Genomic DNA, 24,178 nt, shown 5'->3' with positions numbered 1-24,178 from the left:
AAAGAGTCTTTAGTTTCATCAACAGTGCAGAGCTTCATGCTGTTAAGTAGCTACAATTTTAAAAAATGGATGATGTGAAGAAAAGATATTCTAAACTCTTATATGCAGGCTCAAGCCATCCAACTGGCAAGACTACCTAACTAGCAACTGTGAGAAGGCACAAGTCTCCAACAACCCTAACATTCTGACTATCCAATTGCTTAATGTATAACAGAATGCTGGAAAAACTCAGGTCTCATTACATCTTCTTCACAAACAGAGGAGTAATACTGAACTGGAAACATTAACTGTTTTCCTCTCTCCATTGAAGCAGCCAGACCTGCTGAATTTCTCCAGCATTCTGTTTGTTCCAGATTTCCAGAATATGTATTATTTGGTTAATGGAAGCAGAGTCGAGTTCAATTCTATCGATTTCTGCTGCTCCTAGATCAGGACAGCAGGGGTGAAAGTAGACAAAATCTCTGACTGCTTTTCCCCTCCCTCAGATGAAGGCACAGAGGCTACATGTAAAATTTACAATTCGCCTACTCATACATACAAGCGATCCTGAACTCAACTCCTTTCTCAATCCATTTGCCCAACCACTGGGAAGCTAAATAGAAGGCAATTTGGGGACATCAGCAAATGTTCAGCACTCTTTCTGATCTGAGGCTATTTGACTTCAAACAAACAAAAAATTGGGGACAGCAATTCAACAAAGTCAGTTGCCAAGTGTTTAGAGAAACCAAAGTTCCTTATACCGTACAATTACAATTCACTCTGGCATGAAACAAAATTTAGCACCATCTCACGTGTTCATGTAAATAGTATGGAAATCAGCCAGCAGAGAAAATGTATTTAAAAACCAGACAAAAGTCAAGCTTGAGCCCTGTTGCATGAAGCAGCACTAACAATTCCTGATATTCTGCAGGAAAATCACATTCCCATAAAAAAAAGAACAGATGCAAATTATCAAGTTGGATTATTTATTTTTAAACAAAAAAATTTGAATGGAAAAGTGTCCAAATTAAATCATTTACCTTATAGGGACAGGTTGAACGTCAAAAGGAAAATCTTTGTTATAAGAAAGAATGTTCTTTATAACTGTAAAGAAAAAAAGGAAAAAACAAACCAAAGTCTACTATTAAAAGCAGCATTGTAAAGAATTACAGGGATTTAATCCATACCACCCACAATCACAGGTAATAGTGATACAGGTATTTAATTTGCAGTTTCTGCAATCATATTTAAGTTGACAAAGGGATTTAATGCCCAACTCTCAAAGCGTGAAGGAGCGGATATAAAAAAGTAAATGCCAATGGTTCGACCTATACAATACAATTTTTGTTGCCCAGTGTTTATTTCATTAACTTTGATACTCCCATGCTTTTGCACACACAACAGGCTCATCTTTTAGGATAGGGTTGATCAAGACTGCTGACATAATTTGATTTATTTCATACATAAAAATATAAAGCACATTTTTTCACTGAACATGAAACAGGTTAAGACTGGGGACTTCACTCAGCAGTCAGTGGATTATTCGAAAACTAACTATAGGGTAGATGCCACAAACTTACTGACAGAAAATGAGTTTTTTGTTCCAGATGCTCAGGTTGGCATTTGGCGAAGCAGGCAATGCTGATTTGATAACTGGTTATAAAGTGATCTTATTGGCAATGAGACATGATAAGGAGAAACCAAGAATATTGAAGAATTTCAAAATAATCAGATCTTTAGAGGTCGTATAATCACTGCATTGTTTCAAGTATATCCTTGGTATCAGGCTTGATTCAATAGTAGCACTCCTGTTTCGGAGAAGGTCGAGAATCCAAATCTCACTCATTCAGTGTTAAGTTTCAATGCAGTACTGAGGGAGTGCTGCAATGTTAGATAAGACTTTAAACCAAGTCGAGTCTCTCTTCTCAGGTACTGTCAAAGATCCACTCGTGTTTTTTCCTAATTGGATGGAGTGAATCAGAGTCATGTCCAACCTTATGCTCATCTAGAATTGACTTACCCATATTTTCCAGTGGGATCACTGAATGTCAACCACTCCTCCATTCTGAGCTATTTACAGTTAAAATGTAGAGCTCATTATACAATTGCACAGTGAGGAAATGTTACCAAGTTATACTTTTCATTCTTGATAGGTGACTGAAGGTTTACCTGCACATTTATCCCAGCTGAATGGAATGGGAAAGATTCAGCTAGAATGCAATTTCAAGTTGAACCACACCCTCTGAATGGGGATATAGATTGAAAAAAGGCAACTTCAGGACTGAGGGACAGACTGGTCTTGACTAAGAGCAGGGATTAAATAAAAAGGACAACTTAAAAGGTAAATTGATACTTGAAAAGGAAAACACGGTGTACAGGGTAGAGACCACTGACTTCTATGAAAGGAATAATGAGACAGACCTAGTGTTATTTATCTGTACTTACTCCTGTGAACCATCAAAGAAAAGTCTAAACTGTCACATTCGAGCCATTAATATAGAAAAATATCCCAAAATATTTTACAGCTAAAATGAAAGTATCTCAAGCTCAACATCTATTGAAGAGAGCTGACTGAAAATCTCAATCTTGGCATATGGGAAGGAGATCCAGAGGGACGTAAGGAAGATTCCAGAATACCATCTTTTCTGTCATGACATAAATCTAAGTTAGCTACCGGTGTCAGATATCTAGACAGAGTCTGGTTCCAACTTCGTTTCACAACTACCACCTTTCTCACGAATACAGGTGGCACAAGAAATACTTACTTGGTTCTAATGTCTTTAGATCTTCCAATTTGAATTCTTCCTGAGTCTGTGCCGTCTGCATAAAATTTAAAAATGCAAAAGGAAATAATGTCCATGAGGATTATAAAGCATTCATTCAATTTATACTAGAGAAAGTAAATAAGTAAATAAATGAGAAAAATTGCTTGGATATAAATGGCTTTCAGAATCTAAATATGAAAGCACTTTGTATGTTTGATCATTTTGTAGTGACTCAAGTGGTAGACAAATTTACAGAGCAAGAATCCAACAAACTGGATAATCTGTATTCAGTCATGTTATTCTAGGGATAAATATTGGCCATGCACCAAGACAATTCCCTAGTTCTCTTCAAAATAATGCCATAAATCTTGTACATCACTTGAGAGCACTGTCTGACCACAAGTTTACGTTTTGTTTGAAAGACACCACTTCCAAACATACAGGCCTCCTTCACGAGTGTACAAATGGGTAACATCAATAATTATTGATGACAAAAACCAAGGATTCTGATAATTCTGCAGCAAATTTACCCAAACCGGTTTAGCCAAATTAAGCTGATTTAGACCAGTCTTTCCTTTACTAAAATCTCAACATCAAGGTCATCTTTGCATGACAAGGATAACTCCTTTACTATCAGTCAAGGCATGAAGGTCAGAGTATGCATGTAGAGAAATATACAAGATAGCACAAGAAAAATACATTTGAAGCAGACAGAAAACGCACATCCAATCTTCTGGTCACTCTGCTCAAACCTAAACACTAAATATTAGCTGATTATCGTGGGAAATACTCAATTTGTCCATAAAAACAATAAGTGCACTCGAAATTACAACACTGAATACTGTTGCTTAGCACACTGACTCATTCAGAAGCTAAAACAACCCTGCAAACATCATTAGACAATGATTCACTGAAATCTTCCCCCTGCTCCTCTGATCTACCTATGCTCCTGAATCACTGACATCTTGCTGGTGATAGGATTCCATAGGTGTCACAGCCCTTCAGTACCTCACCAAAAGTATCATTGTTTACACAGATGCTAGACAGGAAATGATGACAGATGTACAAGTCTGAAAATTAGATATTTAAACAAAGGTACTTTCCAACAGAATAACGGATAGTGGTCAGGACCCAGTCATTTCCTTAACTCTTCTGTTCTAGGATGCTGAAAAAAATTGTAAAGATCCCATAATACCCGATCTTTGCCTCTCAATTTTGAACACCGAAATCAGGTTCTCCCCTCAGCTCAAATATAACCCCAGAGACAAAGAACTGAACATAAGATCTTCCTGGTCCATAAAGCTGATGTACACAATCATAAAATAAAAGTCAAAATTTGCATATATACATTCCTGGAAAAAAAAGTATTATTCACATGCGTATACTGATCCATATTATCTAAATAATGAAATTGCAACCACAGCAAGTAACTAATATTTTTGAAACAGTGGGGCAAATTGCTGGATGAGGAAAAAACCCATGTCGATTACGTGGCAGACCAGTGACCTGCACAGAATGGGAATTACCTATTGCTTGACCTAGGATGAATGGCAGTCCTATATTAATCCTTAGAAACTTGCAGTAGAATTTGGGGGGGGGGGGGGGGGGGGGGGGCAAGTGGTTTAAACATATCAGCCATGAATCTTACTCCTTGTTATCTCGTGATCTCTGTCAGACTGTATGTGGGAAGAGGAGGACTGAGCTCAGTTTACTATATCTAGTCTTGTGTACACAAAGATGGATTCATGATGTGACAAATCTATTTGCAGGACTGCACTTTTGCATGAGTCAATGCCTATTAAGCACTGCTTAACCCTACCATCTTTGACCATCCCTCCCAATATCCTCCAGAGGCTCAGGGTCAAATTTTCAAGAATTTTTTAACATTCACAGATGGTCAAGCATCTATCGAATCCCATTTTCCAGCTGTACCCTTGTAGATTCTGGCATTTCAATTCTCATCTAAATAAAACTTAAATGTTACAAAAAAATCACAACACTAGATTATAGTCCAACAGGTTTATTTGAAAGCACTAGCTTTCGGAGTGCCGCTCCTTCAGCAGGTGGTTGGACAATCCTTGGACAACTACCTGAAGGAACAGTGCTCCAAAAGCTAGTGCTTCCAAATAAATTTGTTAGACAACAATCTAGTGTTGTGTGATTTTTAACTTTGTTCACCCCAGTCCAACACCGGCACCTCCAAGTCATAACTTAAATATGTTCTAAGAGTTCCCATTTCTACCACCCTTTCAGGCAATGAGTTCCAGATAACCACTAAACAAAAGATCAAAAAAAAACTACAGGTGCTGGAAATCGAAAGGAAAAGCAGAAATTGCTGGAGAAACTCAGGAGGTCTGGTAATATCTGAGGAGAGAAATACTTGGGTTCAGTAGCCCTTTACCAGATAGCTATTGTGCTCTGTAAAGGATTTTCCTCAAATCCTCTCCAAGTTTCCTGTCCCTTGCTAAAATTTATCCTTCTGTTTATTTACCTCTCGAAGCTAAAATATTTCTTCTGAAATACCCGAGCTTTGCCTCTCAACTTTGAACACCAAAATCAGGTTCTCCCCTCAGCTCAAAGATAACCTCAGCCTCTCTGGGGTGGCACGGTGGCTTAGTGGTTAGCACTGCTGCCTCATAGCGCCAGGGACCTGTGATCACTTCCAGCTTTGTATGGAGTTTGCAAGTATGGAAAATAAAGAACATGAAAGCATGGGAAGGGTTAAAGCATGAAGACCGTTGGCAATCTGTGATCTGTGGAATGCAAGATGGAATAGCCATAGTGGAATGCTCTTACACCAATTAGCAGAGTAAGATTAAGACTGAAAGGTCACTATGGCGAGATGAGATAACACAAGTAATAAAGCATGTTTCTCTTAAGTGTTATTATGACAGGATTGGTACAATAAATATTTGGGACAGGACATTAAAATATCTAACTAATAGTTAGTAGAGTCTGCTTGAGACAGAAGACTATTGTAATAGATGGAATAGCTAAATATCTATCATGACAGGTTAGTCTGGAATGGAAAGATCACTGTAGCAGAGTTAGCAATAAATATCTACCAAGCCATTAGAATAACATTAAGTAGAATGTACAACTAAAGAGACAATGGGAACTAACACCACTGGTTTATTGTGTAGCTAGAGTGAGGTACTTTGATTAACATAGTTGGACATGCTGATAAGCTAACAGAAACATGATATAAAACTCCACGGACCCGGAGATTTGTGGGCATTCAAGAATCTGCTTTCTCAGGTGTCACGGTTTTCTGTTTGCAAATAAGAGACCTTTCTCTATATTTTCTCCACAACACAAGTACTCCTCATAGCTAATATTGCCCCACTTGTTTAAAAAGGCTAACAGGGACAATCCAAGAAATTACAGAGGTGTGAGCGTCACATCAGTTGTAGGGAAATTATTGGAAAAGATTCTCAAGGACAATATCTAAGCATTTACAAGCAAATGAACTTATCGGCGATAAACAGTATGGTTTTGTGCAGGGGAGATCATGCCTCACTAACTTCAGTTTTTTTGAGGTGATGAAGATGCCTGATGAGGGAAAAGCAGTTGATTTTGTCTACGTGGACTTCAAGAAAGGCTTTGACAAGATTCCTCATGGCTGACTGGTACAAAAGGTGAAGTCACGTGGTATCAGGAGTGAGCTGGTAAGATGGATACAATACTGGCTTAGTCATTGGAGACAGAGGGTAGCAGTGGAAGGATGCTTTTCAGAATGGAGGGTTGTGACTACTGGGTGTCCACAGGGAGCAGTGCTACGACCTTTGCTGTTTGTGATCTGCATAAATGATTTGGAGGAAAACATAATTGGTCTAATTAGTAAGCTTGTGGATGATACAAAGATTGATGGAATTGTGGACAGTGAGGAGGAGTGCCAGAAGATACAACAGCATATATATCACTTGGAGGCATGGGCAGAAAAATGGCAGGAGAAGTTTAAATCAGAACCAATGTGAGGTAATGCATTTTGAAAAGTTAAGTACAGGTGGAAATTATACAGTCCTGATGAAGGATTGTGCCTGAAACATCGACTCTCTCGATCCTCAGATACTGCCTAACCTGTGTATTTTCTAGCACCACAATTTATCAACTCTGATCTCCAGCATCTGCAGTCCTTACTATCCCCTGGAAATTATATGGCTGGCAGAACCCTTAGGAATATTGCTAAGTAGAGAGATGGGTATGCAGGTCCACAGATGATTGAAGGGGGCAGCACAGTTAAGGTAACATAGTAAAAAAGGTATTGGCATGCTTGCCTTCATTGGAAGGGGCTTTGAGTATAAAGCTAGATAAAGGTATGATAGATAGATAGATAGATAGATAGATAGATAGAAGAATACAGCACAGTACACAGGCCCTTTGGCCCTCGATGTTGCGCCGATCCAAGCCCACCTAACCTACACTAGCCCACTATCCTCCATATGCCTATCCAATGCCCGCTTAAATGCCCATAAAGAGGGAGTGTCCACCACTGCTACTGGCAGTGCATTCCACGAACTCATGACTTGCTGAGTAAAGAACCTACCCCTAACATCTGTCCTATACCTACCACCCCTTAATTTAAAGCTATGCCCCCTCGTAATAGCTGACTCCATACGTGGAAAAAGGTTCTCATGGTCAACCCTATCTAAACCCCAAATCATCTTGTCCACTCTATCGAGGCACCCCTAAACCTTCTTTTCTCCAATGAAAACAACCCCAAGTGCCTCAGCCTTTCCTCATATGATCTTTCTACCATACCAGGCAACATCCTGGTAAACCTCTTCTGCACCTGTTCCAGTGCCTCCACATCCTTCCTATAGTATGGCGACCAAAACTGCACCCAATACTCTAGATGTGGCCGCACCAGAGTCTTATACAACTGCAACATGACCTCAGTATTCCGGAACTCAATTCCACTACCAATAAAAGCCAGTACGCCATATGCCTTCTTCACCGCACTATTTACCTGGGTGGCAACTTTCAAAGATCTGTGTACATGGACACCAAGATCCCTCTGCTCATCCACACTACCAAGTATCCGACCATTAGCCCAGTACCCCATCTTTTTGTTACTCTTTGTATGCTAGCGCTTTAGAGAACATTTGAATCATAGAGATGTACAGTACATCTCTTCGGTCCAACTCGTCCATTATGACCAGATATCCTAACCTAATCTAGTCCCATTTGCCATCATTTGTCCTGTATCTCTCTAAACCCTTCTTATTCATAAACCCATCCATATGCCTTTTAAATACTGTAATTCTACCAGTCTCCACCATTTCCTCTAGCAGCTCATTCTGTACACGTACCACTGTCTGCATGAAAACGTGGCCAGAGGTTCCTTTTATATCTTTCTCCTCTCACCCTAAACCTAGTTCTGGGCTCCCCCACCCCAGGGAAGAGACCTTATCTATTTTTCCTATCCACTCCCCTCAGCCCTATAAGGTCTCCCCTCAGCCTCTGATGCTCCAGGGAAAACAGCCCTGGCCTATTCAGCCTCACCCTATAGCTCAAATCTTCCAACCCTGGCAACAGCCTTGTAAATCTTTTCTGAACCCTTTCAAGTTTCACAACATTCTTCAGATAGGAAGGAGACCAGAATTACATGCGATATTCTAAAAGTGGCCTAACCAATGTCCTGTATAGCCGCAGCATGACCTCCCAACTCCTGTACTCAATGATCTGACCAATAAAGGAAGATTTCCAAACGCCTTCTTCACTATCCTATCTACCTGTGACTCCACTTTCAAGGAACTATGAACCTGCACTCCAAGGTCTCTTTGTTCAGCAACACTCTCTAGGACTTTGCCATTAAGTAAGTAAGTCCCGGTCTGATTTGCTTTCCCAAAATGCAGCTCTTTATATTTATCTAAATTAAACTGCATCTGCCACTTCTCAGCCCATTGGTCCATTTGATCATAATCCCATTGTAATTGGAGGTAACCTTCTTTGCTGTCCACTACACCACTAATTTTGGTGTCATCTGCAAACTTACTAACTATACCTCTTACGGTCACATCCAAATCATTTATATAAAATGGACAAAAAGTAGTGGAATCAGCACCGATCCTCATGGCACTCCACTGGCCACAGGCCTCCAGTCTGAAAAAACAACCCTCCACCACCACCCTCCTGTCTCCTAACTTCAAGCCAGTTCTGTATCCAAATGGGGAGTTCTCCCTGTATTCCACGAGATCTAACCTTGTTAACCAGTCTCTCATGGGGAACTTTGTTGAATGCATTACTGAAGACCATACAAATCACATCTACCGCTCTCCCCTCATTAATCCTTTGTTACTTCTTCAAAAAACTCAATCAAGTTAATTAAATATATTAAAGGAAGAGCTGGGCATGGCCCTTGCAGCTAAAGGGATAAAGAGGTATGGAGAGAAAGTGGGAATGGGAAACATATTGCATGAGGAGAAAGTGAGGTCTGCAGATCAGAGCTGAAAATGTGTTGCTGGAAAAGCGCAGGTCAGGCAGCATCCAGGGAACAGGAGAATCGACGTTTCGGGCATATGCCCTGAAGAAGGCTTATATTGCATGATCAGCCATGATCATATTGAATAGGGATACAGGCTCAGAGGGCCAAATGGCTCACTCCTGCACCTATTTTCTCTGTTTTTATGTACTGTGGTAAGAGGCACTTAAAAATATGAATTTTGATTTGATTTAAACCATTTTGACATGGCTAAATTGGGCAATGTGCAATAAAGATTTGCAGATACATCTGTCCAGATTAGTTAGGTAGGAGTGACCTTCGCAGAGTCTTTGTGGAGACGAAGTCCTATCTTCACTTTGAGAATAACCTCTCTAGTGTTATTTGATACTATCATGCTGGATAGTATAGATTTTAAATATGTCTAGAAGCTCAAAATGAAGCATCCATGAGGATATCTGCAGCACTATTGTATTAAACCACAATCTATAACCTCTCAGGCCTGCACTCTATTCATAGAATCCCTCCAGTGTGGAAACAGGTCCTTTGGCCCAACAAGTCCACACCGACCCTCTAAAGATGATCCGACCCAGACGCATTTCCCTCCCCTATTACCCTACATTTAACCCTGACTAATGCACCCAACCTACACATCCCTGAACACTATGGGCAATTTATCTAACTTGCACATCTTTGAACTGTGGGAGGAAACCAGAGCACCTGGAGGAAACCCACACAGACACAGGAAGGATGTGCAAACTCCACACAGACAGTTGCTCCAGGTTGAAATCTAACCTGAGTCCCTGGTGCTGTGAGGCAGTAGTGCTAACCACTGAGCCACCAGGCCTTGTCTGCAATTTCACACCATTCATTGTTAGCCAAAACGAGTCCCAATTAGCAGCCATTCTCCTAGGCTGATCATTATCCACAGGGAGAAAGTGAAGACTGCAGATGCTGGAGATCAGAGTTGAGTCTGGGGTGCTGGAAAAGCACAGCAGGTCAGACAGCAAAGGAGCAGCTCTTTTCCTGATGAAGGGCTTATGCCTGAAATGTTGATTCTCCTGCTCCTCGGATGCTGCCTGATCTGCTGTGCTCATTATGTAGGCCTTTGTCCAACTGATCTTCTCTTTCTCTGGGTGATTTTTCCAGCAATTGTTTGCTCCTTAGCCCCTCTCTCCACCTCATCTTCTGAATAAATAAACTTTCTCTTAGCTATCTACCTGATGATAAGCTTATGCTTGAAACATCGACTCTCCTGCTCCTTGGATGCGGCCTGACCAACTGTGCTTTTCCAGTGCCACACATTTTGACTGATTCCTCACTTACTCCTGCATACTATCGGCTTTTGGACACATTCGTTTCTCTGGTAAATTTCTCTAGTAATAGTTATTATATTGATTTCATCTCTCCCTTTTGCTCCTTGATAACAGAGCATTTTTGGAATGCTATTACTGTCTTCCACTGTGAAGACTGGTGCAGAATATTTATTTGACCTCTTAGCGTTTTCTGGTTCCCCATTACCACTACCTCAGCCTTGGCTTGCTTTAGCCTTATATTAGAAGATTTAAAGCAGAATTTACTGTCAGTCTTTGATATGGCTTGCAAGCTTACTCTCTTTCTTTGTGATCTTTTGTTTCCAGCAACAGTGAAGGAGAAATATTTACAAGTCAGGATGGTGAGTGGTTTGGATGAGAACTTGCAGCTGATGGTGTTCCCATGTACCTGTTGTTCTTTACCTTGCAGAAGGATGTGATCGTGGGTTCCACCTCCACTTGCCCACTTCCTAACCCACAACCTTCTCTGGTCACTAACTTAATCCTAGGACATTCTATATTGGTCTCTCTCAAACGATGGCTAGATAAACTTTCTGAAACTAGGACTAGTATTTCAAAAAAAAAGAGACAGATTTGGTACAAATGAAGCAGTTGCTTTGGAGTTGCTAATTCAGCAAGCAGCCTTTTGCAACCATTATCAAATTTTTCCAATTAAAGAAGGCGATAACAAATATCTGCCAGGATATTCATAACAGATTTTGACTAATCCCTCAATAGTTGATAGTTATTATGCATATGCTTTGATATTAAATACCCACTATTAATATTCAAATAGCACTTTCAGGTAACTGTTCACATATTGCTCGGCTTCATTTCCCATAATCAATGAGTTGACAACATTATGATGTTAAGAACTAAACTCAGGGTATGAATGCTTCTTTCGATGACAATCATCAAGCTCATACTGCATCTGTCATGGCTGTCAGAATTTAAATTTAAGTTGGTAGCTGCAGGTGGTCACTGGATCTTCACATGGCACTCAAACCCCAGAATACAACTTGTAACTGCAACAGCAATAGAAGTAGATTGTAATGCTGAAAATCTGAAAATGTCTCCAACTTTACTCTTGATGCACATTTATTCCCAGCTTTGTCCATTTTTATCCTCCTGCATTCTAATACAGAAGCAATTCAAGCTACGATACAATGGCTCGATAGATTTTTAGTTGGCTACAGAAACAATGTCACTTCGGCAAGCAGAGAAATGACATTTCAACTGGAACAGGTATCTACAATTCAGAGACAGCACGAAAACAGACCCTTCAGTCCAACCCGTCCATCTTAAGTAAATTCAGTCCCATTTGCCAACATTTGGCTCATAACCCTCTAAATTCTTCCTGTTCACATACCCATCCCGATGCCTTTTAAATGTTGCAACTGTACCAGTCTCCACCACTTCCTCTGGCAGCTCATTCCATATACGCACCACTCTCTGCATGAGAATGTTACCCCTTAGGTCCCTTTTATATCATTCCCTTCTCATCTTAAACCTATGCCTTCTCATTCTGGAATCCCCCACCCCCGGGAAAAGGCATTGTACACCCTCGTGACTTTATAAACCTTTATCAGGTCACCCCGCAGCCTGCAACCCTCCAGGGAAAATAGCCCTAGCCTACTCAGCCTCTCCCTAAAGCTCAAACCCTCCAACCCTGGTAACATTCTTGTAAATCTTTACTGAACCCTTTCAAGTTTCATAACGTCCTTTTGATTGGAGGGAGACCAGAATTGCTCCCGGTATTCCAAAAGTGGCCTAACCAATGTTCTGTGGAGCTGCAACATGACCTCTGAATTCCTATACTCAATCCACTGATCAATAAAATAAAGCACACCAAATGCCTTCATTATCCTGTCTACCTGTAATTCCACTTTCAAGGAATATGAACCTGCACTCCAAGGTCTTTGTTCAACAACGCTCTCCAGGACCTTACCATTAAGTGTATGAGCCCGGTCCTGATTTGCCTTTCCAAAATGCAGCACCTCACATTTATCTAAATTAAACTCCATCTGCCACTCCTCAGCCAATTGGGATCTTGATCAGATGGGCCATTGTACTCTAAGGTACAGGTCATTCTGCTATAATGCAAGTTTGGTTCATACGAATTTGCTATAACACAATTGATGAATTGGTAGCATGTTTCTAAAGTGCGAACTTTTAAAGTGTGCATTGGTTATAGCCGGATTCCAGCCCCGTTAGTTTAAATGGTGTTGCTATTATACAATTTTCTTACAACATGGGGTTGCACAAGAATGGGTTACCCTGTTACAGCATAACTGACTGCAATGTTCTTAACTTTCCACTACACCACCAATTTTGGTGTCATCTGCAAACTTACTAACCATACTTTATGTTCACATCCAAATCATTTATATAAATGACAAAAAGTAATTACCCAACACCGATCCTTGTGGCACACCGCTGGTCACAGGCCTCTAGTCTGAAAAGCAACCCTCCACCACCACCACCCCTCTGTCTTCTAACTTTGAGCCAGCTCTGTATTCAAATGGACAATTCTTGCTGTATTCCATGTGATCAAACCTTGCTAACTGGTCAACCATGAGGAAGTTTATCGAACGCTTTACTGCATTCCATATAGATTACATCCACCACTCTGCCCTCAGCAATCCTCATTACTTCTTCAAAAAAACCTCAATCAAGTTAGTGAGACACGATTTCCCCCACACAAAGCCACATTAGTGTTTGGTGAAAATGTGTCATGCACAAAGTACTTTCAGAAACACAATGCAAATCACATCAGATAAAGTAACCATAAAGATGGTTACTTACTGAGAACAGCACAAGAAAACTAAAATCTTGTATATCATCAAGAATCTGCATTAAACAAAAGGCATTCCCCCTCCCCACCCCTCAAATTGCCCATACATCCACATCCTTCACCCCCTCAACATCTCTCTCCTCTCTGGTGAGGTATGATTTGAGGCACCAAACCTCAAATTAATTCAATTAATAAATCTGGGATTATATAGGAAGCTCAGTTTTGGTGATCATGAAACTACCAGGTTGTATGGGGTTTAATGACAATTTCTTTATGAAAGGAGATCAATCTTTACCAGGTCTGGTTATATGCAACTCCACAACCATAGCAATGTGGTTAATTCATAACTGCATTCTGAAGTTATCCAGTGAGCCACTCAGTTGTATCAATCTGCTACATTAGTCAATTCAGACTAAGTTAAACAGACCATTCTTCTGAAATCGATCCAGGCAATGGAAATGACAAAGGCACACACTATCAAGTTCTCTTGACTAATATCTGAAGTCCTGTACCAAAATTGGGAGGATTGCCATCCAAACTCGTCAAGATACAAATCTGATATAACCATACTTGGTGACTTTTATACCATATCTAATATTATCCTAGACACCATCACAATCCCTGGTAATGTCTTATTCCAGGACATTGGCTACACATTTCCCAGGAATGCATGGATTTGGGAGCTCTCAAAAATAATTCCAAATCCCATGAAGCCCTATGACACAATCAAATATTAGCAGTGAACATTCTGAAAGCTGATTAATCTCTACAGCTCCTGTTTCACACCACTTCAAGAAAGCACTGAGGGTAGCAAGGGCACAGATTGGTGGGGTCTTCAATGTTCATCACCAAGTCTGGCTTGGAAGCACCACTACTAAGTGGGCCAAGTCTTGAAAAATAAATTTAGATGAATGGGTGTGCAGCAAGATCAGAGGGAATCAGAGAGCAAAACCAAACTGGCTTGGTCCTTATCAAACTACCTGTCACAGACGCATTTGTCCATGGAAGGAACTGACATAGTTAGACCATGTGATGACAAAAATCATGTCTTCACTCAGAACACCAACGTGTGCAAGACAGATTCAGAACACACCCAACAGGTCAAAATTAGGCACACAAGATACTCGGTGCCATCAGCACCAGCAGAATTGCATTCAGCAAGAATCTGTAATCTCCTGATCTGCTATACCCACATTCTATCCTGGTTATCAAGGTGAGTATCAACTTGGGTGCAATGAGCAGATTTAAAAAAAAACACATTCATGGAATGTGCAGTGGGGTTACTGTCTATCACTAGCATTTGGTATCTATTGCTAATTGCTTTGGAGAAGGTGGCAGCGAGCTTCAGGTTTGAACTGCTGCAGTTCTTGCAACACAGTGCTGTTAGGAAGAAATATTGGGATTTTAACCCAGCAAAAAAAAGTGAAGGCAAACAATATGGCTTCAAGTCAGGATGGTATGTTGCTGGGGGGGGGGGGGGGGGTAGTTGGAAATGGGCATCTGCTGTCAAAGAATCCCTCATGAGCTACGGCAGTACATCTTACAGATAGTGCCCACCAACCCTCTCCCCAATCTAGCACCACCCCCCACCCCTCACTTCCATCCAAGGACCCAAAGGATCATTCCAAACCCAGCAAAGATTTACTTGCATATCCTTGAACCTCATTTACTGCATCCGTTGCTCTTGATGTGGACAGACCAAGCGCAAACTTGTGGAACAGTTCAGGGAGCATCTCTGGTCCATTCTCACCACCCAACCCCACCTTCCAGAGGGTATCCATTTCAACACCTACACCCAAAATGACCATTCTGAGTCTCCACAACCACCTAAACAATGCCACCCACATTCTGCCTCAGATGCCCACAACCACATGGTCTCAATATAGAGTTCACCAGTTTCCAAATCTCCCCACCCCCCCCGCCCCCTCCCACATCCCAGATCCAACTCTTGACCTATCTTGTCCATCTTCCTTCCTGTCTGCTTCACCGTTCCCAACGACCTGTCACAATCACCTCCTAGCTGCATCCACCTATTGCAATCCCACCTAATATTTCCCCAGTCTCATACCCCCTCGATTTCTCAGCCTCCTTTCCCCATCCCCACTTCTGATGAAGGATCCTGCTGGAAACGTCAATTCTCCCGCTCCTCAGATGCCACCTGACCTGCTGTGCTTTATCCAGCTAACTGACTCTTCAGCTCTGCAGTCCTCACTATCTCCTATGGTACAACCATGGCCACTGTGCATAAAGGTGGTGGTTGGGTGTCAATTAAGTGAACTGCTTTGTCGTGTAAGGTGTTAATCCTTTTCAGATCTTGTTGGAGTTGCTTCGTCCAGGTAAGTGAATTCCATCACACTCCTGAGCTGTATCATGCAGATGGCAGACAGGCCCTGGAGAAAAACAGACGAGTTACACGCTGCAGAAAGTCCAGCCTCAGGATTGCTCTTGTCACCACAATATTTATATGGATGGCCCAGTTCAGTTTCTGGTCAATGATAACTCCCAGGATGTTGATAATGGGATATTCAACATCAGTCATGACATTAAACATGAAAGGGCGATGGTCAGGCTCTCCCTTGTTGGAGATGGTCACTGCCTATGACATATGGGGCAAGAAAGTTACTTGCCAGTTGTCAGCCCAGGCCTGGACATGGAAAGAGAGAATTTAACTATCTCCCCAGTCAGAGTTCTTCACTGCCCAGTACTTGTGAGGCACAAATAATACCTGCTATTTCTCAGCCCAAGTCAGAATATTAGCCAGCTCCTGCAGCAAATGGGCGCTGGTTGCTTTGGAATCTGCAAAGTAAAATGAAACATTGACCAGTCATACTATCCCCACTGATGGAGCACCTAAAGATAATTGGGCCAAAGAGACTACCCTGAGGAGCTCTTGGGAATGTCTTGAAGCATACTGGCTTTGAACACTAGCCATCTACCTTTGTGCTAGATATGAATCCAGTCAGTGAAGGCACTCCTTTATTGACTTCAGTTTTACTGGGTTTCTTGATCTCTCTCACATTCAAATACTGTGTTAATGTCTAGACACTCTTACTTCACTTGATTTGGAGATGCTGGTGTTGGACTAGGGTGTACATAGTTAAAAATCACAACACCAGGTTATAGACCAACAATTTAATTGGAAGCACTAGTTTTCGGAGCGCCGCTCCTTCATCAGGTGGTTGTGGAGGACAACTGTAAGACACAGAATTTATAGCAAAGGTTTATAGTGTGATGTTACTGAAATTATACATTGAATCCTTTTGGGATCTTTCCTGCTTGCCTGCATTTCTGTAGAAACTGGATGTCTGTATCGATATGTACAATCTTCTTGGAGATCCTCTCCACTTTAAGCCGGCAGTTAATGGGGTCAATAGTAGCCATGAGTTGGAGATGCCGGTGTTGGACTGGGGTGTACCAAGTTAAAAATCACTCAACACCAGGTTCACTTGAAGAATTCAGGTGTTTTCAGCATGTTTAGAATAAAGCAGCAACGAGGTCTGGAGCCAAGTGATTCAGACAGATCCCAAATTGAACATCAGTAACCAGAATAAGCGATCACCCATTTAAGACAGAGATGGGTAGCAAATCCATGGAATTCTTTACCACAGAGGGCTGAGGCTGTGTCATTAAGTATATTTAAGATTGAGATTGACAGAGAAGTAATCACAAAGGGAATGGAAGATAATGGAATGGGGTAGGACAGTAGAGTTCAGGATCATCAGATCAGCCTTGTTCTCACTGAATGATATAGCAGCTGACTTCTGCTTATGACGTTATAGTACATCAGGAGCTACATGTGTCATTAGACAGGGCCCTGTTCTTCACAGGCTGTAAGAACTAATTTATACACTGCATCTGTTTCAACGAAATAGGTGACAGCTATTCACTGGATCATTTCTCAAGACTATGTCTTTACAAACAGTCAAGATGGCAGCGGAGTCGGTCGCTCCTGTCAGACTTCCTCTCCTCCACCGGTTTGTTAGGTACTTTGTTCTTGAGACTCTTAGACTCTTGATGCAACTGCAACACGCCAACTTGTGTGCACAAACAAAAGTTATTAAGCAATTACAGGCTGTGGAGAAACCCTTAACACTCTTCGCAATGCTCGCAAAGCCATGTCAAGGGATCTGTCTGAACAAAGGGGCAGTTCTTCCTTTATTCAAAACCTTTACATTACAGTTAATAATGCCCACAAGACAAACCTCAGCCAGTGCCCCACAGTCACATGCCACTCAAGACACAAAGTAGTGATCGCATCATTTCCAGAAACAATATAATGCAAATCATCCCTTAAATGGTCAAATCTGTTGAGAATTTTTTTTTAAACTGCAGGGAGTAGTCAGAATTTTGATTGCAATGTTCTTATTGATTTATGAATAGGGAATGATAACGTAATTCTTTTACTCTGAATAACTAGGAAATGGTCATGCAAATGGCTCTGAATAGCAAGGGATGGGAATGTAAATTCCTTACATTCTACCTGTAAGGCAGAGACATTCCACACTAGCCTTGGGACATCCAATTTCCTGTAGGTCAGCAGAGCAAGTTAATCCTTTAATATCTCATATTCTCTTTTACCTTTTTTGTCCCCCTTCTTTTTCTCTCCTCTCAGTGCCGGAGGTGAATACTGTTGCAGCGCAGGCACTGGCAGCAAGTTGGCCACTGGAGCAGCACGCAGACATCAAGTCCCTGGTGAAAATTGGCACAGGGGAGGCAGCCCTGGCACTCACCTTGGAACAACTGAGTGCCAGTATGGAGCAGTCTGAAGCCTGGAGCAGAGCAGGGACAGCTGTTGAACTGAGGTCTGATGTGGGTGGTCAGACCATGTGCAGAGGCCCTGCGCTGAGCTGCTACACTCATGCCTATTTGAAATTTCCTACCTTACTATAATGTCAACCCTTTAATGTCCTCCTGTTTTTAAAATCTTATTTTTCAACTCTAAAAAGTGATGCAACTACTTTTATTCCCCTGCTGTATCCAAGATTTGTACCTAGGTACTTATGCCTAGGATGTCGCCATAAAGTAGCAGACATTGAACAAGCTTTTCACTGTACTCTTACAATGGGCACAAGTGACAATAAGAGGATATTGTATCGTAGAAGAGTAGATTTGCCTGGTTTAAAATTTTGTTTGATCAGACACCATTTAACCACCGCTGCTCAACATTTAATACTGTTACTGTCACTGAATCCCTTATGATCAATGTCCTGGGGGGGGGGGTTTATCATTCACCAGAAATTCAATTGGACTCACCATATAAATAGAGTGACGACAAGAGCAGGGCAAAGGCAACTAACTCACCTCCTGACTCCCCAAAGCCTGACCACAACTGAGAAGATAAAAGTCATGATTGTGATAGAATAATCCCCACTTGCCTGGATGGGTGCAGCTCCAAAAGAAGCTTGCCACTACCCCCTTGGCTAACAAGCCTCATTGCTGATGAAGGGCTTATGCCCGAAACATCGACTCTCCTGCTCCTCGGATGCTGCCTGACCTGCTGTGCTTTTCCTGCACCACACACTCTACTATGACCTTCAGCATCTGCAGTCCTCACTTTCTCCATCAGATATATGGGAACACAGTTACCTGTAAATTCCCTTCCAAGCCACTCACTATCCTGATGGGGAAATATATTGTCATTGGGTGAAGATTCTGGAATTCCTGCCCTAAGGACATTATGGATCAACCTACAGCACATTGACCGCCGGAGCTCAAGGCAGCAGCTTGGCACCCGACCTTCTCAACTCCAACTTGGAATGGACAATAAAAGCTGGCCAGCCAGCAACACCCACATCCCATGAATGAATGAAGGGTGAAGCATTGGCCGAGTCGCATAATTGTTAAACTATTAATCTAGAGATCCAGGCAAATGTTCTGGGTTGTTGGTTCAAATCCCACCAGGCCACATAAATGAATTAATTAAAAATAGTCTAGAATTCAAAGTCTAATGGTGATCATAAACCATTGTCGATTGATGGAAAAGCCCAACTGGTTCACTCAGGTCCTTTCGGGAAGGAAACTGCCATACTTACCTGGTCTGGTCGACACGTGACTGCAGACCCACAGCAAAGTGGTTGACTCCAATTAGATGGGCAACAAATGCTGGCCAAGCCAGCAATGCTAACATCCCATAAATGAATTAAATTTTTTAAAAATATCAGAATGTACAAACAAACCAGCACACTCCTTCCACAATATTAATGCTGTTTTCCTTTCATTTTGCTTTTTCTTGCAAATTATCCTGATAAGTACAAGAGTAAAAAAACAATATCTGACATGTCTCAGGAATACTATCTATTCACTTATTTAACAGCAGTCACCCATACCACATGGACTGCAACAATTCAAGAGAGTAGGAATTATGAATGGACAATGAATGCTGACTTCATCAAAGATACTAGGAGAAAGTGAGGACTGCAGATGCTGGGGATCAGAGCTGAAAATGTGTTGCTGGAAAAGCACAGATCAGGCAGCATCCAAGTAACAATGATTCCTGAAGGGCTCATGCCCGAAAAGTCGATTCTCCTGCTCCATCTATTGTATGCACATCCACTAATATCATCTATTGTATGCACATCCACTAATATCATCTATTGTATGCACATCCACTAATATCATCTATTGTATGCACATCCACTAATATCATCTATTGTATGCACATCCACTAATATCATCTATTGTATGCACATCCACTAATATCATCTATTGTATGCACATCCACTAATATCATCTATTGTATGCACATCCACTAATATCATCTATTGTATGCACATCCACTAATATCATCTATTGTATGCACATCCACTAATATTACTCTATGCTACTCTCTCCCCACCCCCACCCTCCTCTAGCTTATCTCTCCATGCTTCAGGCTCTCTGCCTTTATTCCTGATGAAGGGCTTTTGCCCGAAACATCGATTTTGCCTGTCCTCGGATGCTGCCTGAATTGCTGTGCTCTTCCAGCCCCACTAATCCAGAATCTGGTTTCCAGCATCTGCAGTCATTGTTTTTACCTTGGATGCTGCCTGACCTGCTGCGCTTTTCTAGCAACACATTTTCAGTTCATCAGAGATACTGAAAGCTCAAGCAAACAGAAAATATAGAAAACATATTTGCGAAAGGCTTCACCAGCAAGTCTAATCGTCAGCTCAACTAAAATCCACACCATCTTTTACAAGCACTGACTGAATAATGGGAAGAGCAGGGACAGGAATGGTTGTTGTAGGCTCCGGGATTTAAATGTTTCAGTAAGAATAGAGAAAATGGGTAAAAGAGGGGGTGTGGCACTGTTAGTCAAGGACAGTATTACCGTAGCTGAAAGGACATTTGAGGACTCATCTACTGAGGTAGTATGGACTAAAGTTAGAAACAGGAAAGGAGAGGCCACTCTGTTGGGAGTTTGCCAGAGATGTAGAGGATAGGAGAGCAAAAATGATCCATGACAGGAGCGAGAGTGACAGGGTAGTTGTTACGGGTGACTTTAATTTTCAAAGTATTGACTGGGAGTCTGAGAGTTCAAGTACTTTAGATGGATCTGTTTTTGTCCAATGTGTGCAGGAGGATTTCCTGACAGTATGTAGACAGGCCAACATTAGATTTGTTACTGGGTAATGACACAGCCAAGCATTAGATTTGGAGGTAGGTGAGTATTTTGGCTAGTGACCACAATTCCGTTATGCTTACTTTGGTGATGGAAAGGTATAGGTATGTATCACAGGAGACAAGTTATAGCTGGGGGAAAGGCAACAATGATGCGATTAGGCAAGATTTAAGATGCACAGGATGGAGAAAGAAACTGCAGGGGATGGGCACAATTTAAATGTGGAACAGCTACTGCGTGTCCTTGATAACAATGTACCTGTCAGGCAGGGAGGAAGTTGTCGAGTGCGGGTGCCATGGTTTTCTAAGGAAGCTGAATCTCTTGTCAAGAGGAAGGTGGCGGCTTATGTTAGGAGGAGATGTGATGGGTCAGTTAGGGCACTTCAGAGTTATAGGTTAGCCAGGAAAGACTGAAAAAGAGAGCTCAGAGGAGCCAGGAGGGGACATGAGAAGTTGTTGGTGGACAGGATCAAGGAAAACCCTCAGGCTTTCTTCAGGTATATCAGGAATAAAAGAATGACTAGAGTAAAATTAGGGTCAATCAAGGATAGTAGTGGGAAGTTGTGTGCGGAGTCAGAGGAGACAGGAGAAGTGCGAAATGAATACTTTTCGTCAGTATTCACACTGGAAAAAGACAGTGTTGTCAAGAAGAATACTGAGACACAGGCAACAAGACTAGAAGGGATTGAGGTTCATGAGGAGATGTTAGCAATTCTGGAAAGTGTGAAAATAGATAAATCCCCTGAACTGGATGGGATTTATCCTAGGATTCTCTGGGAAGCCAGGGAGGAAATTGCAGTGCCTTTGGCTTTGATCTTTATGTCATCATTGTTTACAGGAACAGTGCCAGGAGACCGGAGGATAGCAGATGTTATCCCCTTATTCAAAAAGGGGAGTAGAGACAACCCTCATATTTATAGATCAGTGAAACCTACTTCCATCGTAAGTAAAGTGTTTGAAAGCATAATAAGAGGTAAAATTTATAATCATTTTGAAAGGAATAAGTTGATTAGGGATAGTCAACATGGTTTTGTGAAGAGTAGGTCATGCTTCACAAACCTGATTGAGTTCTTTGAGAAGGTGACCAAACAGGTGGGGGAGGGTAAAGCGGTTAACATGGTGTATATGGATTTCAGTAAAGCATTTGATAAGGTTCCCCACACTAGGCTGTTGCACAAAATATGGAGGCATGGGATGGAGGGTGATTTTAGCGGTTTGGATCAGAAATTGGCAAAATGAAAGACGACATAGGGTGGTGGTTGATGGGAAATATTCATCCTGGAGTTCAATTACTAGTGGTGTACCATAAGGATCTGTTTTGGGGTCAATGCCGTTTGTCATTTTTATAATCAATCTGGAGGAGGGCGAAGGATAGGTTCGTAAATTTGTGGATGACACTAAGCACTGTAGAGTTGTGGATGTTTTCAGGTACAGAGGAACATAGATAAGCTGCAGAGCTGGGCTGAGAGGTGGTAACTGGAGTTTAAAACTCTGGTTTGGCCACATTTGGAGTATTGCGCATAGTCCTGGTCACCGCATTATAGGAAACATGTGGAAGCTTTGGAAAGGGTTCAGAGGAGATTTACTAGGTAAGGAGGGAAGGTCTTACGAGGAAAGGCTGAGGGACTGGAGGCTGTTTTCATGAGAAAGAAGATTGAGAGGGGACATAATTGTGACATAAGATAATCCGACGGTTATACAGAGGAACCTCGATTATCCAGACGAGATGGGTGGGTACTATTTTGTTCTGATAATTGATTATTCGGTTAATTGATTTCCTCTGGGGTTCGGGAGTTTTCTGTGAAGTCTGCTCCCCGCCCCTCCCAACACTGTCCAACCCCCCACCCTACCCACAACCCCATCTGCCCTGCCCTCCCAGTCCACCTCCACCCACTGTCTGAACCCCGTCCATGGCCCCACAACCTGGCTGACCCCCTCCCCCAACATAGGTAGACTTCCTGGAGAAAAGCTCTCTCAAAAGGTCCCTTTATCTATCAATGACCTGTGAAACATATTCCCTCAGAAGAAAAGATGACAGGAAGATACAAAGAGAAGATTCGACAGATGGCTTTGAAATTTGAATTTTTGGTAAATCTTAATCAAGATTTTATCGGACCAGTATTATAGAGGAAAAGTAAAAGATAGGTTAGAGAAAGGAGTTGTAAATTGTTGTCAGTTAATTATTCTGTGTTAGACTTTAAAAAAAAAACAAAGTCGTTAATTTTTACTTTAAGTAGTGACTTTTGGGAGTAGTTCTTTGGCTCTCGAAGTTTTACAGATTATGGCACAGGTTAAATCATTTGTGTTGCAGGTTTAAATTAGCGGGGGCAGGTCACTCCATGTCGTACCACAAGGAAGTTAAGAGACACCACGTCTGTGCTGGAAAACCTAGGCAGGGGCCAAGACAGTTAAGGGGCCAAATTCTGCATTAGAGTAACTTCACTGGAGTCCATGCAGTGACCACGAATAGAACAGACTCAGGGGCAGAGGGGAGCTCTCATCAAAATATCCTTGTAGGCAGCGGTTCTTTTTCAGGGTGGTACCCAGACAGCAGTCTGCATCAAGCAGTACTCACTAGGTAAGGTAGGTGACAGACCAGAGGAGAGGAAGAGGACTGAGGGACACCTTCCCTCACACGTCTTGACAGGAGGATGCTGCCCCTACAACTTTAATGGGACTGCAATATTCCGTACTAAACAGCCCATTGGCCGTCCGATATCTGAACCTCCTATCAGTGAACCATGTCTCAATAGTGTACTTTATCTAACTAATGCATCATATCTAAACTTCTGCTTCTTCAGCTCAATAAACTAGCAGAACATTTCTTACATATCACTGACTGCCTAACTGTGATCACAAACCCCAAAGAACAATTGAGAACAGAGATACTTCAGCCCACTGCTGGAGACAAAAGTAGTACCTCTATCTCAGCCAAAGCAAGCTAAATTAGCACAGTATTTGCACAATACGTGGGCCCTTGAAGTCTGTTTGCTAGATAATACAGGAGCAACTCAGCATTAAGTAGGTGTGGGTCATATGGGTGGTGTTACTGTTATTCTCTTACTGGCTCTTCTTCCTTGCACTAACTAATGGCCCACATGAGCTAGATGCTCTCAATATATTGGCCATATCTCCCTGCCAGTAAAGTGTGTTGTAAAGACTTATTATTCTGAATTTTTGATTGCAGACTGAAATGGAAAAGGACTGTTGTTTTAAAAAACAAAAGATTGTTGAAGGATTGCTGCACATTTTGAAACCTTCGATCCTCAAAGGTAGAGTTACCTTT

At 41.8% G+C, this 24,178-nt stretch overlaps 1 protein-coding gene across 2 annotated transcripts in view; it reads right to left on the bottom strand.

Moving 5' to 3' along the window:
• The window catches only part of aida (axin interactor, dorsalization associated), a 97,795-nt gene that overhangs the window by 33,810 nt on the left and 39,807 nt on the right, over positions 1-24,178 (bottom strand). For both annotated transcript variants that reach the window (XM_043687334.1, XM_043687335.1), the window contains exons 4-5: positions 2,745-2,799; positions 1,020-1,083 (exon numbers count right to left, since the gene is read on the bottom strand). In XM_043687334.1, coding sequence (XP_043543269.1) covers positions 1,020-1,083; positions 2,745-2,799 — 119 coding nt within the window. The remainder of the gene's footprint in view (positions 1-1,019; positions 1,084-2,744; positions 2,800-24,178) is intronic.

The sequence above is a fragment of the Chiloscyllium plagiosum genome, chromosome 3, assembly GCF_004010195.1.
Source record: "Chiloscyllium plagiosum isolate BGI_BamShark_2017 chromosome 3, ASM401019v2, whole genome shotgun sequence".
Classification (NCBI taxonomy): domain Eukaryota; kingdom Metazoa; phylum Chordata; class Chondrichthyes; order Orectolobiformes; family Hemiscylliidae; genus Chiloscyllium; species Chiloscyllium plagiosum.
The sequence above is the reverse complement of the archived record's forward strand: the minus strand, read 5'-3'. Positions and strand labels throughout refer to the sequence as shown.